The 13,388-nt window shown below is 39.2% G+C and overlaps 1 protein-coding gene across 8 annotated transcripts in view; it reads left to right on the forward strand.

Moving 5' to 3' along the window:
- The window catches only part of NUP210L (nucleoporin 210 like), a 102,187-nt gene that overhangs the window by 14,382 nt on the left and 74,417 nt on the right, over positions 1–13,388 (forward strand). For all 8 annotated transcript variants that reach the window (XM_061404766.1, XM_061404790.1, XM_061404776.1 and 5 more), the window contains exons 8-10: positions 3,402–3,470; positions 4,341–4,447; positions 5,126–5,266. In XM_061404766.1, coding sequence (XP_061260750.1) covers positions 3,402–3,470; positions 4,341–4,447; positions 5,126–5,266 — 317 coding nt within the window. The remainder of the gene's footprint in view (positions 1–3,401; positions 3,471–4,340; positions 4,448–5,125; positions 5,267–13,388) is intronic.

A 13,388-nucleotide genomic window follows, 5' to 3' on the forward strand; every position in this document is an offset into this window, starting at 1 on the left:
TCAATGAAAACAAAACAGTATAAAGATTAAAATCCTCAGAAAATTGAAATTTCCAGAGAATTCATAAAATTCTCAGCATTGATTTTGAAATATTTCCTATTTTTGCATCTTTGAATCTCAAATATTTAATTTGTTTAATTTACTCAGTAAATACCTATTATATTTCTCCTATATGCTCAACATTGCTCTAAGTGCTGAGGATTTACTCAGGGTAGTTAGGGAAGTCCTCTCTGATAAGGCTGCATTTGAGCAATGAACCACACAGATATTTGGGTGAAGGCTCTCCAGAAAGAGGAAATAGCAAGTTCAAAGGTTCTGAGGCAGAAGCATGTTTGGCATGTTTACAGAAGAGCAAGGAAGACACTGCGGCTGAGTGCAGAGAATCAGGGCAAAATAGTAGAAAAGGTAATAGAGTAGGAGAGGGAGTAACTATGTAGGGCTTAGTAGGCTTACTCTGAGTAAGAGCCTATCAGTCTTAAAGGGTATAGTATTTCTTGTAGAATAGTATTTGTTAATTAGCTGTTATATTCTGTTATATTATTTGTCTAAAACATTCAGGAGGGGTTTTGGTTCAGAGTTGTTTGTTCTCTAGTCATTTCAAGGTGCCTAGGACATTTGTGAACAAATACAATAGTAACTACAAAGTAAACTAAGATATTTGATATTTAGTTCCAGCTGTGCGTCAGGCACTTACCTGAACTGCCTTCCCCAGGCATACTTACCATGATTTTCTTCATAGTTTTTTCATTTTTTTCTCAGTTCATATTGTTGTTTATTCCATATTGTTATTTATTGTTATTAAATATTAAAATATATTTACCTCTTGACATGGAAGGTGACGATTCATAATTTATTCCAGCGCCTGCCTTAGGGTGGCTGGTGGTACTCATAGAGATGGGTGATATAAAAGAAGGCGCATGTTTAAGGGAAAAGAAAACTAGTTTTTCACATGTCAACCTGAAGTATCTGTGGGGTAGACATCCAAGCAGAAATTTTTATTATGCATCTTGAGGAGAAAGATTCAGGATGAAGAAAAGTCTTTCAAAGTTATTAATTTATAGACAGGTGATAGTTGAAGCTGTTGTAGAGAAAGTGAACCTAGAGAGAATATGCAGAGTGAGAGGAGAAGAGGACCAAAGACATAACTCTGGACTGCCAGCTTCTAAGGTTCATTTGGAAGAGGAGGAACTTTAAGGATGCCCAGAAAGAATGTTTAATAGGAAATTGGGAGAGTAGGAAATAGTAGGAAAATCAGGAGAGAAAAATTTCATGGTAACCAAGTGAGGAATTTGCGATGAGAATGTTCTTCAGGTGAAATCAGCAGAGATAAAGACTGAAAGTCTCTAGTAACTAGGAAGTCTTGGATCACTTTTCCAATAAAAGTGGAAAGCTTGGGTTTTTAAAGCTTGGCTTTAAAAAGGAGGAGGAAAACAAGGCAGAAGTTTGAAGAAGACAAAATTTTTTTAAGTTAAGAGAAACTTGAATATGTCTGTAAGTTAAACAGAGAGATGGCAGAGATATAGATGAAAAGAAGGTCAGTTGATGGAGCTAGATTTCTGAGGAGTAAGATTTCGGAGGAGCAAGATAAAATGAAATTCCAAACAGGGAAGGATTAGATAAAAGGTAGATGTCTTATTCTGATTATGGAGGGATGAACTGGTTTAGAGACCTATTGAGATCTGTGTCCTCATCTGTAAAATGAAAGGAATGATATGCTCCTGAATTTCCTTCTGCATGCATGTTCAGTTGCTCACTTGTGTCCAAATCTTTTTTGACCCCATGGACTGTGGCCCACCAGGCTCCTCTGTTCATGGAATTTCCCAGGCAAGAATACTGGAGTGGGTTGCCATTTCCTTCTCCAGGGGATTTTCCCAACCCAGGAATCTAGCCCAGGTCTCCTGCGTTGCAGGTAGACTCCTGCACTGCAGTGAATTCTTTACCAACTGAGCTACGAGGGAATTTCCTTTTAGCTCTTATAGTTTATGAATGTAGTATGTACTAAAACCAAACTCAGATTGACACAGTGTTTAAAAGATTTGCTTTAATGAATAGTAAAACCAAATGGCTTTTACTTGTGGCTCAGCTGGTAAAGAATCCTCCTGCAATGTGGGAGACCTGGGTCAATCCCTGTGTTGGGAAGATACCCTGGAGAAGGGAAAGGCTACCCACTCCAGTATTCTGGCCTGGAGAATTCCATGGACTGTATAGTCCATGGGGTTGCCAAGAGCTGGACACGACTGAGCAACTTTGACATTCACTAAAAAAAGAAATTTTAATTAGCATATCAATTGTATGTATATTAATAGTTCTTTTAAAGTACTTGGGCAGCTTTAAAAGTTTGATCCCTGAAATAGATTAAATATTTTGCTTTGTCACTATAGATACTGTAGTGCCTAATTATAGCCTAGTGCATGACTGAATTAACAGCACTTCTAAATTAGTATACTTAGAAATAATAAGAGTTTTCTGTCCGATCATTTCAGTAATACATTTCTCAGAGCAGAAATAATTTCTTCTTAGCTTTTGGACATAGTATATTTCTGAGAAGGAATTACATTACTAATTAGATTGTGTAGGCATGCTAAGTTGCTTCAGTAGTGTCTGACTCTTTGTGACCCTGTGGACAAGAGCCCACCAGGCTCCTCTATCCATGGGATTCTCTAGGCAAGAATACTGGAGTGGGTTGCCATGCCTTCCTCCAAGTGATCTTCCCAATCCAGAGATTGAACCTGCATCTCTTAGATCTCCTGCGTTGGCAGGAGGGTTCTTTACCACTAGCACCACCTGAGAAGCCCCAGATTGTGTATAGGCTAACAGAATAAATAATGTGTAGTGTTATAGGCTAACAGAATAAATAATGTGTAGTGTGATGTATGACATAGAAGTATCTCTGGTGGAAGAGAAAACATTTTGATATTAAAGAATTGCCACAGGTAATAGAAAATCAATTAGTGATTTTTAAAACTGTCTGGGGAGCCCGAGGCAAGTTACTGGGCTGGATGCCAAGTCATGCTGCTCCCTCTCCATCCACCACTGTCCATTTCTTCAGCCAGAGCAATTCCACTTTGTCCTGCTTTCCCTAATGGGCTCCTATGAAACACTTTTACAGGGGAAGAGGATTCTGTAGCTAAATGAATATTAAAAACTTGGAGCAAGATCTTTTTTTCTTTCGTTTCATCTTCCTGATATTTGAAATTCAAGAATACCTGATACCCGTGATTACTGAACCCTCAGATTTTTCTCAGAATGTATGCATTTAAGTTTTGCTTTCTAAGAGATAATGAAAGAATTTTTACTTGCTTTTGTTTATGGGCTTATTTATTTATTTATTCATTTTGGTAGCTTATATTTTTCTTTTCACCCAAATCTAGCTCATAAAATTTCCTTAAGCAAAAATTAAGATGTCCATATGCGATCTGTGTCTGGACTCCCAAATTGCACCATATATGTTGTAGAGCCTGGATTTTTAGGTATTTTTAGATAATGATTTTCAGAAAGCCAAATAACTTAAAGTATGCCACTGAAATGACTGCATTAAAGATTAGAGTGCTTCATTTTGAGACTTAACTAATTTAAAATTCAACCTTACTTTGACATGTTTTCTTGAATTGTTCTGCTACTGCTGCTAAGTCACTTCAGTAGTGTCCGACTCTGTGCAACCCCATAGATGGCAGCCCACCAGGCTCCCCGTCCCTGGGATTCTCCAGGCAGGAACACTGGAGTGGGTTGCCATTTCCTTCTCCAATGCATGAAAGTGAAAAGTGAAAGGGAAGTCGCTCAGTCGTGTCCGACTCTTATCGACCCCCTGGACTGCAGCCTACCAGGCTCCTCCGTCCATGGGATTTTCCAAGCAAGAGTACTGGAGTCGCATTGTTCTAGTTAAATGCTATTTGCAAGAGTAAAGCATCTTGAAATAGACTGTGAAAAAGTATGAAACTCCATGTAATACAAGGTTGGACTAGGAAAAGAGACTTCATACAAAGAAAGAAGAAACCTATGTCCTTAAGCCACATGAAGCAATGAATCTGACTGAAAGCAGCTGAAAACTTGCCTGACATATCAGAAATGAGCAAAATTGTGGGTTTGGGGTGGGTGGTATCTGTATACAGATGTAAGTGAGAATGCTGCTTTTATACCTGAGATGAACTAAGTTAAACTAGAATCTTTGGAACCCCAAATTATTATAGTTTTATAGAGGGAACTAAAGGATCTACTTTGGAAACCATCTCCATCTACTAGTGACTTTTGCTGTTTAAATGGCTTTTTAAAGTTTGTATTTTTAAAATTCATTATAGAAAAATGGCTTCTTCTGATATTTTTCTTTATTGATTTGTGTACAGGTTTCACAGTCCAACCTGGAGACCGATGGAGTCTAGAGGTGGGACAGGTCTATGTTATTACAGTAGAAGTATTTGATAAAAGCAGCACAAAAGTCTATATTTCAGATGTGAGTCTATCTTTTGAATTTTTCTAGCCCCCTTAAGGGTAACTCCTTCAGTGGGCAGTCTTTTTGCTAGGAAAACTTTTTCTTTGCTTCCAGATTTTGCCTTCAGAAAATGCAAGTTACTACTTTATCATTATTAAGTAGTTCTATCCTTGAGGAATACTAAACCAGAAGTAAAAGATACAACTTGGTTAGAATTATAGGAAAGAGATGAAGTTGGCACCAAGGGTAGCACTTTGGAGGGGATCCTCATTCTAAAACTTCATTTCAGAGAAGTTACCAGAGTTTTATAGTATGATCATTAGATGTAAAATGTTGTAGTCATTCTCCAGCATCCATTCCCCACCCTACCCCCAACTGTCAGTTTCTGGAATGGCACAAATTACACTAAAATTGACATAAGCTTTGAAGCTTACTATTTCTAATTGCTTGTCATTAGTGGATCTTTCAGACACTAGTACCATTTTAAAATGACATCTTTCCAACAGAATTTGATGAAGGCGAGCAAAGATTTTTATTTTTACTTCTTTAAGCCCCAGAATGCATAGTCACACTTTTTTTTTTTTTAATGCTTTGAGTTTATTTATTTATTTATTTATTTTTTTGCTTTGAGTTTAAAATGGCATTAGGGAATAAAAAAAAATCTCTTCAGATTTGTGCTACTTTGGGGCTGATTTTCAGAATCTCAGGATTATGTACCAGTTCCTGAGGGAGTACTTTGAAGAGCAGCTAACTACTGTGAATGGATCTTACCATGTTGTAAAAGCTCTGAAAGATGGTGTGGTTTTGATAAATGCATCTCTGGCTTCCATCGTTTACCAGGTAGGAATTAAAAGGATTTTTTGAATCCTGAGAATACTGACAAGATTTGCTTGATTTGATTTGCTAGCACATATATAGCATATCTCACTATTATCTTTCACAAAATAAACTAATAAACAGTACACTTAGTAGTTTATACCTCTGCAGATTTTCCATTCCGGTCTCTGTTATTGCATATATCTGCGTTTATGGTCATTTTGTATATGTGTCATTTGAGGTTCCTTTAAAAATTATTCCATATGCATGTTTCCTTGTGTCATCAGATCCACATAAGAGTATTTTGTATTCTAAAAATACATAGATTAATATGCCAATTGTTTAACCATGCCACCAACTTTGCACTTTTAGCAGGTTTTTACTTTGTAAATGGCATAACTGAGTATCTTCAGACAATTTCTATTCCTTTTGGTTAATTTTTGTATGGTATAATACCAGAAATGGAGTTACTGGGTGAAAGGATAAGGAATTTATCTGTTTCTAACGCCTCTAAAAACGTGCAAATATCCGACTTTTAACAGTCCGTCAGATTTGTTTCCCTCTGTAAACCTACTTTTTCTCCAGTGATCCTTTCCCCAGCTATTTGAGGCAAAATCCCAAGAGTCCCTCTTGACTCTACCTTCTCCCTCACCTCCTCTGTTCAGTACATCATTGAATGCTAAGTCAATTCTTCTAAAAATCTCTCAAATCCATTTCTTACTAGGTGAAGGAGACACTGCTGTCTTTCACCTAGACTTTCACAGTAGCTTCTAAACTGATACTCTACCTTCAATATTGTCTGTGGCTAGAATGATATTACAAAAACTATAAAAATTATGTATTTACTGTTTAAATTCCTTTGGTGGCTTCCCATTGATTTTAAGGTTAAGTTTAAACTTTGCGGTTCATAGGAGTCTCATCTCAGTGGGTTCTCTTGTTGCAGAGCACCAGATCTAGGTGCACGGGCTTCAGTAGTTGAAGCACGTGGGCTCAGTAGTTGTGGCGCGAAGGCTTAGTTGCTCCACAGCAACTAAGTGGAATCTTCCCGATCCAGAGACCAAACCTGTGTCACCTGCATTGACAGGTGGACTCGTAACCACTGGACCACCAGTTGTTGTTCAGTTGCTAAGTCATGTCCAACTCTGTCACCCCATGGACTGCAGCATGCCAGGCTTCCCTGGCCTTCACTATCTCCTGGAATTTGCTCAGATTCATATCCATTTAGTTGATGATACTATCTAACCATCTCATCCTCTACCGCTCTCTTCTCCTTTTACTTTCAGTCTTTCTCAGCATCAAAGTCTCTTCCAGTGAGTCAGCTCTTCACATCAAGATGGCCAAAGTACTGGAACTTCAGCTTCAGCATCAGTCCTTCCAATGAATATACAGGGTTGATTTCCTTTAGGATTGACTGGTTTGATCTCCTTGAAGTCCAAGGGACTCTCAAGAGTTTTCTCTAGCACCACAATTAGAAAACATTAGTTCTTCAGCACTCAGCATTCTTTATGATCCAACTATCATATCTGTACATGGCTACTGGAAAAACTATAACTTTGACTATAGGAACCTTTGTCAGTAAAGTGATGTCTCTGCTTTTTAATACACTGTTTAGGTTTGTAAAGCTTTCCTTTAAAGGAGCAAGTGTCTTAATTTTGTGGCTACAGTCACCCTCTGCAGTGATTTTGGAGCCCAAGAAAAGGAACTCTGTTACTGCTTCCACTTTTCCCCTTCTATTTGCCCTGAAGTGATGGGACCGGATGCCATGATCTTTTTTTTGGATGTTGAGTTTTAAGTCAGCTTTTTCACTCTCCTCTTTCACCCTCATCAAGAAACTTTTTTGTTCCTCTTCATTTTCTGTCATTAGAGTGGTATCATCTGCGTATCTGAGGTTATTGATACTTCTCCCAGCAATCTTGATTCCAGCTTATGATTAATCCAGCCCAGCATTTCATGTGATGTAATCTACATATAAGTTAAATAAACAAGATGACAATATACAGCCTTGTATTCCTTTCCCGATTTTGAACCAGTCTGTTGTTCATGTCCAGTTATAACTGTTGCTTCTTGACCTGTATACAGGTTTCTCAGGAGACAGGTGAGGTGGTCTGGTATTCCCATCTCTTGAAGAATTTTCCACATAGTCAAAGGCTTTCACATAGTCAATGAAGCAGATGTTTTTCTGGAATTGTCCTGCTTTCTCTGTGATTCAGCAAATGTTGGCAATTAGATCTTTGATCCTCTGTCTTTTCTAAACCCAACTTGTACATCTGGAAGTTCTCGGTTCGTGTACTGCTAAAGCCTAGCTTGAAGGATTTTGAGGATAACCTACTAGTATGCGAAATGAGTGCAGTTGTTCGATAGTTTGAACATTCTTTGGCACTGCCTTTCTTTGGGGTTGGAAGGAAAACTGACCTTTTCCAGTCCTGTGGCCACTGCTGAGTTTTCCAAATTTGCTGGCATATTGAGTGCAGCGCTTTCACAGCGTCATCTTTTATTATTTGAAATAGCTCAGCTGGAATTCCATCCCCTCCACTGTCTTTGTTTGTAGTAATGCTTCCTAAGGCCCACTTCACACTTCAGGATGTCTGGCTCTAAGTAAGAGATCACACCATTTTGGTTATCCCAGTCATTAAGACCTATTTTGTATAGTTCTTCCGTGTATTCTTGCCACCTCTTCTTAATCTGTTCTGCCTCTGTTAGGTTCCTACAATTTCTGCCCTTTATTGTGCCCATCCTTGCATGAAATAGTCTCTTGATACCTCCAATTTTATTGAAGAGACCTCTAGTCTTTCCCATTCTATTGTTTTCTTTTAATTGTTTGCATTTTTCATTTAAGGAGGCCTTCTTATCTCCTTGCTGTTCTCTGGAACACTCCATTCAGTTGGGTGTATCTTCCCCTTTCTCCTTTGCTTTTTGCTTCTCTTCTTTCCTCAGCTATTTGTAAAGCCTCCTCAGACATTGTCATCTTGCTTTTTTTTTTTTCCTTTGGAATGGTTTTGGTCACTGCCTCCTGTACAAATGTTATGAACATCTGTCCATAGTTCTTCAGGTCAAACTTGCCAGGTATCTCTTGACTTTCTACTTTTGCATTCCAGCCCCCTATGATTGAGAGGGCATCTTTTTTTTGGAGTTAGTTCTAGAAAGTCTTGTAGATCTTTAGAGAACCAGTCAACTTCAACTTCTTTGGCATCAGTGGTTGGGGTGTAGACTTGGGATTACTGTGATGATGAATGGTTTGTCTTGGAAATGAACTAAGATCATTCTATCATTTTTATGTTTGCGCCCAAGTACTGCATTTTGGACTCTTTCATTGACTATGAGGGCTGCTCCATTTCTTCTAAGGGATTCTTGCCCACAGTAGTAGGTATAATGGTCGTCTGGTTTAAATTCACTCATTTCCATCCATTTTAGTTGACTGATTCTTAAGATGTTGATGTTCACTCTTGCCATCTCCTACTTGACTATGTCCAATTTACCTTGAATCATGGACTTAACATTCCAGGTTCCTATGCAATATTGTTCTTCAGAGCATCAGATTTACTTTCACCACCAGATACATCCACAACTGAGCATCATTTCTGCTTTGGTCCAGTTACTTCCTTCTTTCCAGAGCTGTTAGAAATTGCCCTGTTATTACCCAGTAGCACATTGGACACCTTCCGACCTGGGGGCTCATTGTCTGGTGTCATATCTTTTGCCTTTTCATACTGTTCATGGGGTTCTCATGGCAAGAATACTGGAGTGGTTTGCTATTCCCTCCTCCAATGGACCACGTTTTGTCAGAAATCTCCACCAGGACCCGCTCGTCTTGGGTGGCCCTACATGACATGGCTCATGACTTCACTGAGTTATGCAAGCCCCTTTGCCATGACAAGGCTGTGATCCATGAAGGGGTGGACCACCAGGGAAGTTCCTTAACTTCTTAACCTCTTAACCCAGGTCTTCCACATTGCAGGCAGACTCTTTACCAACTGAGCCATCAGGGAAGCCCTCTTAACATAGTTTTATAGAAGCCTCTATGACAGAGATCACAATCTGGTGGCCTGCAGACTATCTTGATTTGTAATCTTGTTTTTTATTTAGATGTCTAAGTTTCCTTTTGATCAGGAAATTTAAAATAAAATCTGGAAGTTTAAATAAAACTACTTCCCTGGTGGTTCAGTGGTTAAGAAACCACCTGCAAGGGACACGGGTTTGATCCTTGGTCTGGGAAGATCCCACATGTTGTGGAGCAACTAAGCCTGTGCTCCACACCTACTGAGCCCCTGAGCTGTAAGTACTGAAGCCTGAGTTCTCTAGAGCCCATGCTCCACAACAAGAGAAGCCATTGCAATGAGAAACCCATGCACTGCAATGAAGAGTAGCTCCTGCCAGTTGCAACTACAGAAAGATTGTGCACAGCAGTGAAGACCCAGCACAGCCAAATACAAATAATTTTTTTAAAAGAAAGAAAAAAATGCCCTCAAGATCAATCCAAATTGAGTATATCACTATATAATTTTAAAAATTACTGAATAAAAATAATTGGTGAATAATATCCCATTGTATAGATGTACTGGATTTTAACTATTCACCTATAAGGATGATTTGGGTTGTTCCTATTATTTGGCAATTATAAATAAAGCTGCTCTAAAGATTCTTGTGGGCTTCCCAGGTGGCTCAGTGGTAAAAAATCTTCCTGCAGTGCAAAAGATGAGGGTTCAATCCCTGGGTTGAGAAGATCCCCTGGAGAAGGAAATGGCATCCCACTACAGTATTCTTGCCTGGAAAATCCCATGGACATAGGAGCCTGGAGGGCTACAATCCATGGGATCGCAGAAGAGTCACACAACTTAGCAACTAAAACAACAACATTGTTGTATAGATTTTGCTGTGAATATGTTTTTATGTCTCTGGGATAAAATGCTTAAGAGTGGAGACTTCCCTGTGGTACAGTGGAGAAGAATCTGCCTGCCAGTGCAGGGAACACAGGTTCAATCCCTGGTCTAGGAAGATTCCATATGCTGCGGAGCAGCTAAGCCTGTGTGCCACAACTACTGAGCCCATATGCTCTGGAGCTCACAACCTGCAAATCCTGAAGCCCACAAGCCTAAAGCCTGTGCTCCAAAACAGAAGCCACTGCAAGGAGAAGTCTGCACATGACAATTAGAGAGTAGCTCCTGCTCACCCCAACTAGAGAAAGCCTACATGCAGTAATGAAGATCCAGCACAGCCAAAAAAAAATTAATTAATTAATAAAAAATGCTTGAGTGCGATTCTTGTGTCATAGTAGCTACATGTTAAGTTTTATAAGAAACTGACAAACTTTCTAAAATGGCTGTATTATTTTATATCCCCACCAATGATCTGTGAGATACCATTAATAATTTTTAATGTTTCTTCTTTTTATTCATAGTCATTTCAAGTTCTCTATTTCAGTTAAGTTCAATTCAGTGGCTCAGTCATGTCCGACTCTGCAACCCCATGGACTGCAGCACACGAGTCTTCCCTGTCTATCAACAAATCCCTGAGCTTCCTCAAACTCATGTCTGTTGAGTCGGTGATGCCATCTAACCATCTCATTCTCTGTTGTCCCCTTCTCCTCCTGCCTGCAATCATTCCCAGCATCAGGATCTTTTCCAATGAGTCAGTTCTTTGCAACAGGTGACCAAAGTATTGGAGTTTGAGCTTCATCAGTCCTTCCAATGAATATTCAGGACTGATTTCCTTTAGGATGAACTGGTTGGATCTCCTTGCTTTCCAAGAGACTCTCAAGAGTCTTCTCCCACACCACAGTTATTAAAAGCATCAATTCTTCAGTGCTCCGCTTTCTTTATAGTCCAACTCTCACATCCATATATGACTACTGGAAAAACCATAGCCTTGACGGACCTTTGTTGGCAAAGTAATGTCTCTGCTTTCTAATATGCTGTCTAGGTTGGTCATAGCTTTTCTTCCAAGGAGCAAGAGTCTTTTAATTTCATGGCCGCAGTCACCATCTGCAGTCATTTTGGAGCTCAAAAAAATAGTCTCTCACTGTTTCCACTGCTTCCCCATCTATTTGCCATGAAGTGATGGGACCAGATGCCATGATCTTAGTTTTCTGAACGTTGAGTTTTAAGCCAAGTTTTTCACACTCCTTTTTCACTTTCATCAAGACGCTCTTTAGTTCTTCTTTGCTTTCTGCCATAAGGGTGGTGCCATCTACGTATCTGAGGTTATTGATATTTCTCCCGGCAGTCTTGATTCCAGTTTGTGCTTCATCCAACCCAGAGTTTCTCATGATGTATTCTGCATGTAGGTTAAATAAGCAGGGTGACAATATACAGCCTTGACGTACGCCTTTCCCTATTTGGAACCAGTCTGTTGTTCCATGTCCAGTTCTAACTGTTGCTTCCTGACCTGCATACAGATTTCTCAAGAGGCAGGTCAGGTGGTCTAGTATTCCCATCTCTTTAAGAATTTTTCAGAGTTTGTTGTGGTCACACAGTCAAAGGCTTTGGCATAGTCAATAAAGCAGAAATAAATATTTTTCTGGAACTCTCTTGCTCTTTCAGTGATTCAATAGATGTTAGAAATTTGATCTCTGGTTCCTCTGCCTTTTCTAAATCCAGCTTGAACATCTGGAAGTTCATGGTTCATGTACTGTTGAAGCCTGGCTTGGAGAATTTTGAGCATTACTTTACTAGCATGTGAGATGAGTGCAATTGTGTGGTAGTTTGAGCATTCTTTGGCTTTGCCTTTCTTTCGGGTTGGAATGAAAACTGACCTTTTCCAGTCCTGTGGCCACTGCTGAGCTTTCCAAATTTGCTGGCATATTGAGTGCAGCACTTTCACAGCATCATCTTTTAGGATTTGAAATAGCTCAACTGGAATTCCATCACCTCCACTAGCTTTGTTCGTAGTGATGCTTCCTAAGTTCCACTTGACTTTGCATTCCAGAATTCTGGCTCTAGGTGAGTGATCACACCATCGTGATTATCTGGATTGTGAAGATCTTTTTCATATAGTTTTTTTGTGTATTCTTGCCACCTCTTCTTAATATCTTCTGCTTCTGTTAAGTCCATACCATTTCTGTCCTTTATTGTGCCCATCTTTGCATGAAATGTTCCCTTGGTATCTCTAATTTTCTTAAAGAGATCTCTAGTCTTTCCCATTCTGATGTTTTCTTCTATTTCTTTGCACTGATCACTGAAGAAGGCTTTCTTATCTCTCCTTGCTATTCTTTAGAACTCTGCATTCAAATGGGTATATCTTTCCTTTCCTCCTTTGCCTTTCACTTCTCTTCTTTTTCACAGCTGTTCGTAAGTCCTCCTCAGACAACCATTTTGCCTTCTTGCATTTCTTTTTCTTGGGGGTAATCTTGATTACTGCCTCCTGTACAGTGTCACAAACCTCCGTCCATAGTTCATCAGGCATTCTATCTATCAGAGCTAATCTCTTGAATCTGTCACTTCCACTGTATAATCATAAGGGATTTGATTCAAGTCATACCTGAATGGTCTAGTGGTTTTCCCTACTTTCTGTAATTTAAGTCTGAATTTGGCAGTAAGGAGTTCATGATCCAAGCCACAGTCAGCTCCTGGTCTTGTTTTTGCTGACTGTATAGCACTTCTCCATCTTTGGCTGCAAAGAATATAATCAGTCTAATTTTGTTATTGACCATCTGGTGATCAAGTTCTCTATTTAGTTATTACATAATTTTTTGGCAGGGGAGGGGGGCTGCACCACATGGCTTATGGGATCTTAGTTCTGTGACTTGGTATCAAACCCATGTCCCCGGCAGTGGAAACATGGAGTCTTAACCGCTGGGCCACCTGGGAAGTCTTAGTACCATATTGTTTTGTTTACTGTAGTTTTGTAGTATAGTCTGACAACAGGGAGTGTGATACCTCTAGCTTTGTTCTTTATTCTCAACATACTTTGGTTATTAGGGGTAGTTTGTGGTTCCGTATAAATTTTAGGATTGTTTATTCTAGTCTTGTGGAAAACATCATGGGTGTTTTGATAGGGATTGCATTAAAATTATCCATTGCTTTTGGTAGTATTGACATTTTAATAATATTAATTGTTCAAATTCATGAACCTGGGATATCTTTCCATTTCTTTGTATCGTCTTCAGTTGTTTTCACCAGTGTTATGGTATTTTCAGAGTATAAGCCTTTCA

The sequence above is a fragment of the Bos javanicus genome, chromosome 3 (genome assembly GCF_032452875.1).
Source record: "Bos javanicus breed banteng chromosome 3, ARS-OSU_banteng_1.0, whole genome shotgun sequence".
NCBI classification, from domain to species: domain Eukaryota; kingdom Metazoa; phylum Chordata; class Mammalia; order Artiodactyla; family Bovidae; genus Bos; species Bos javanicus.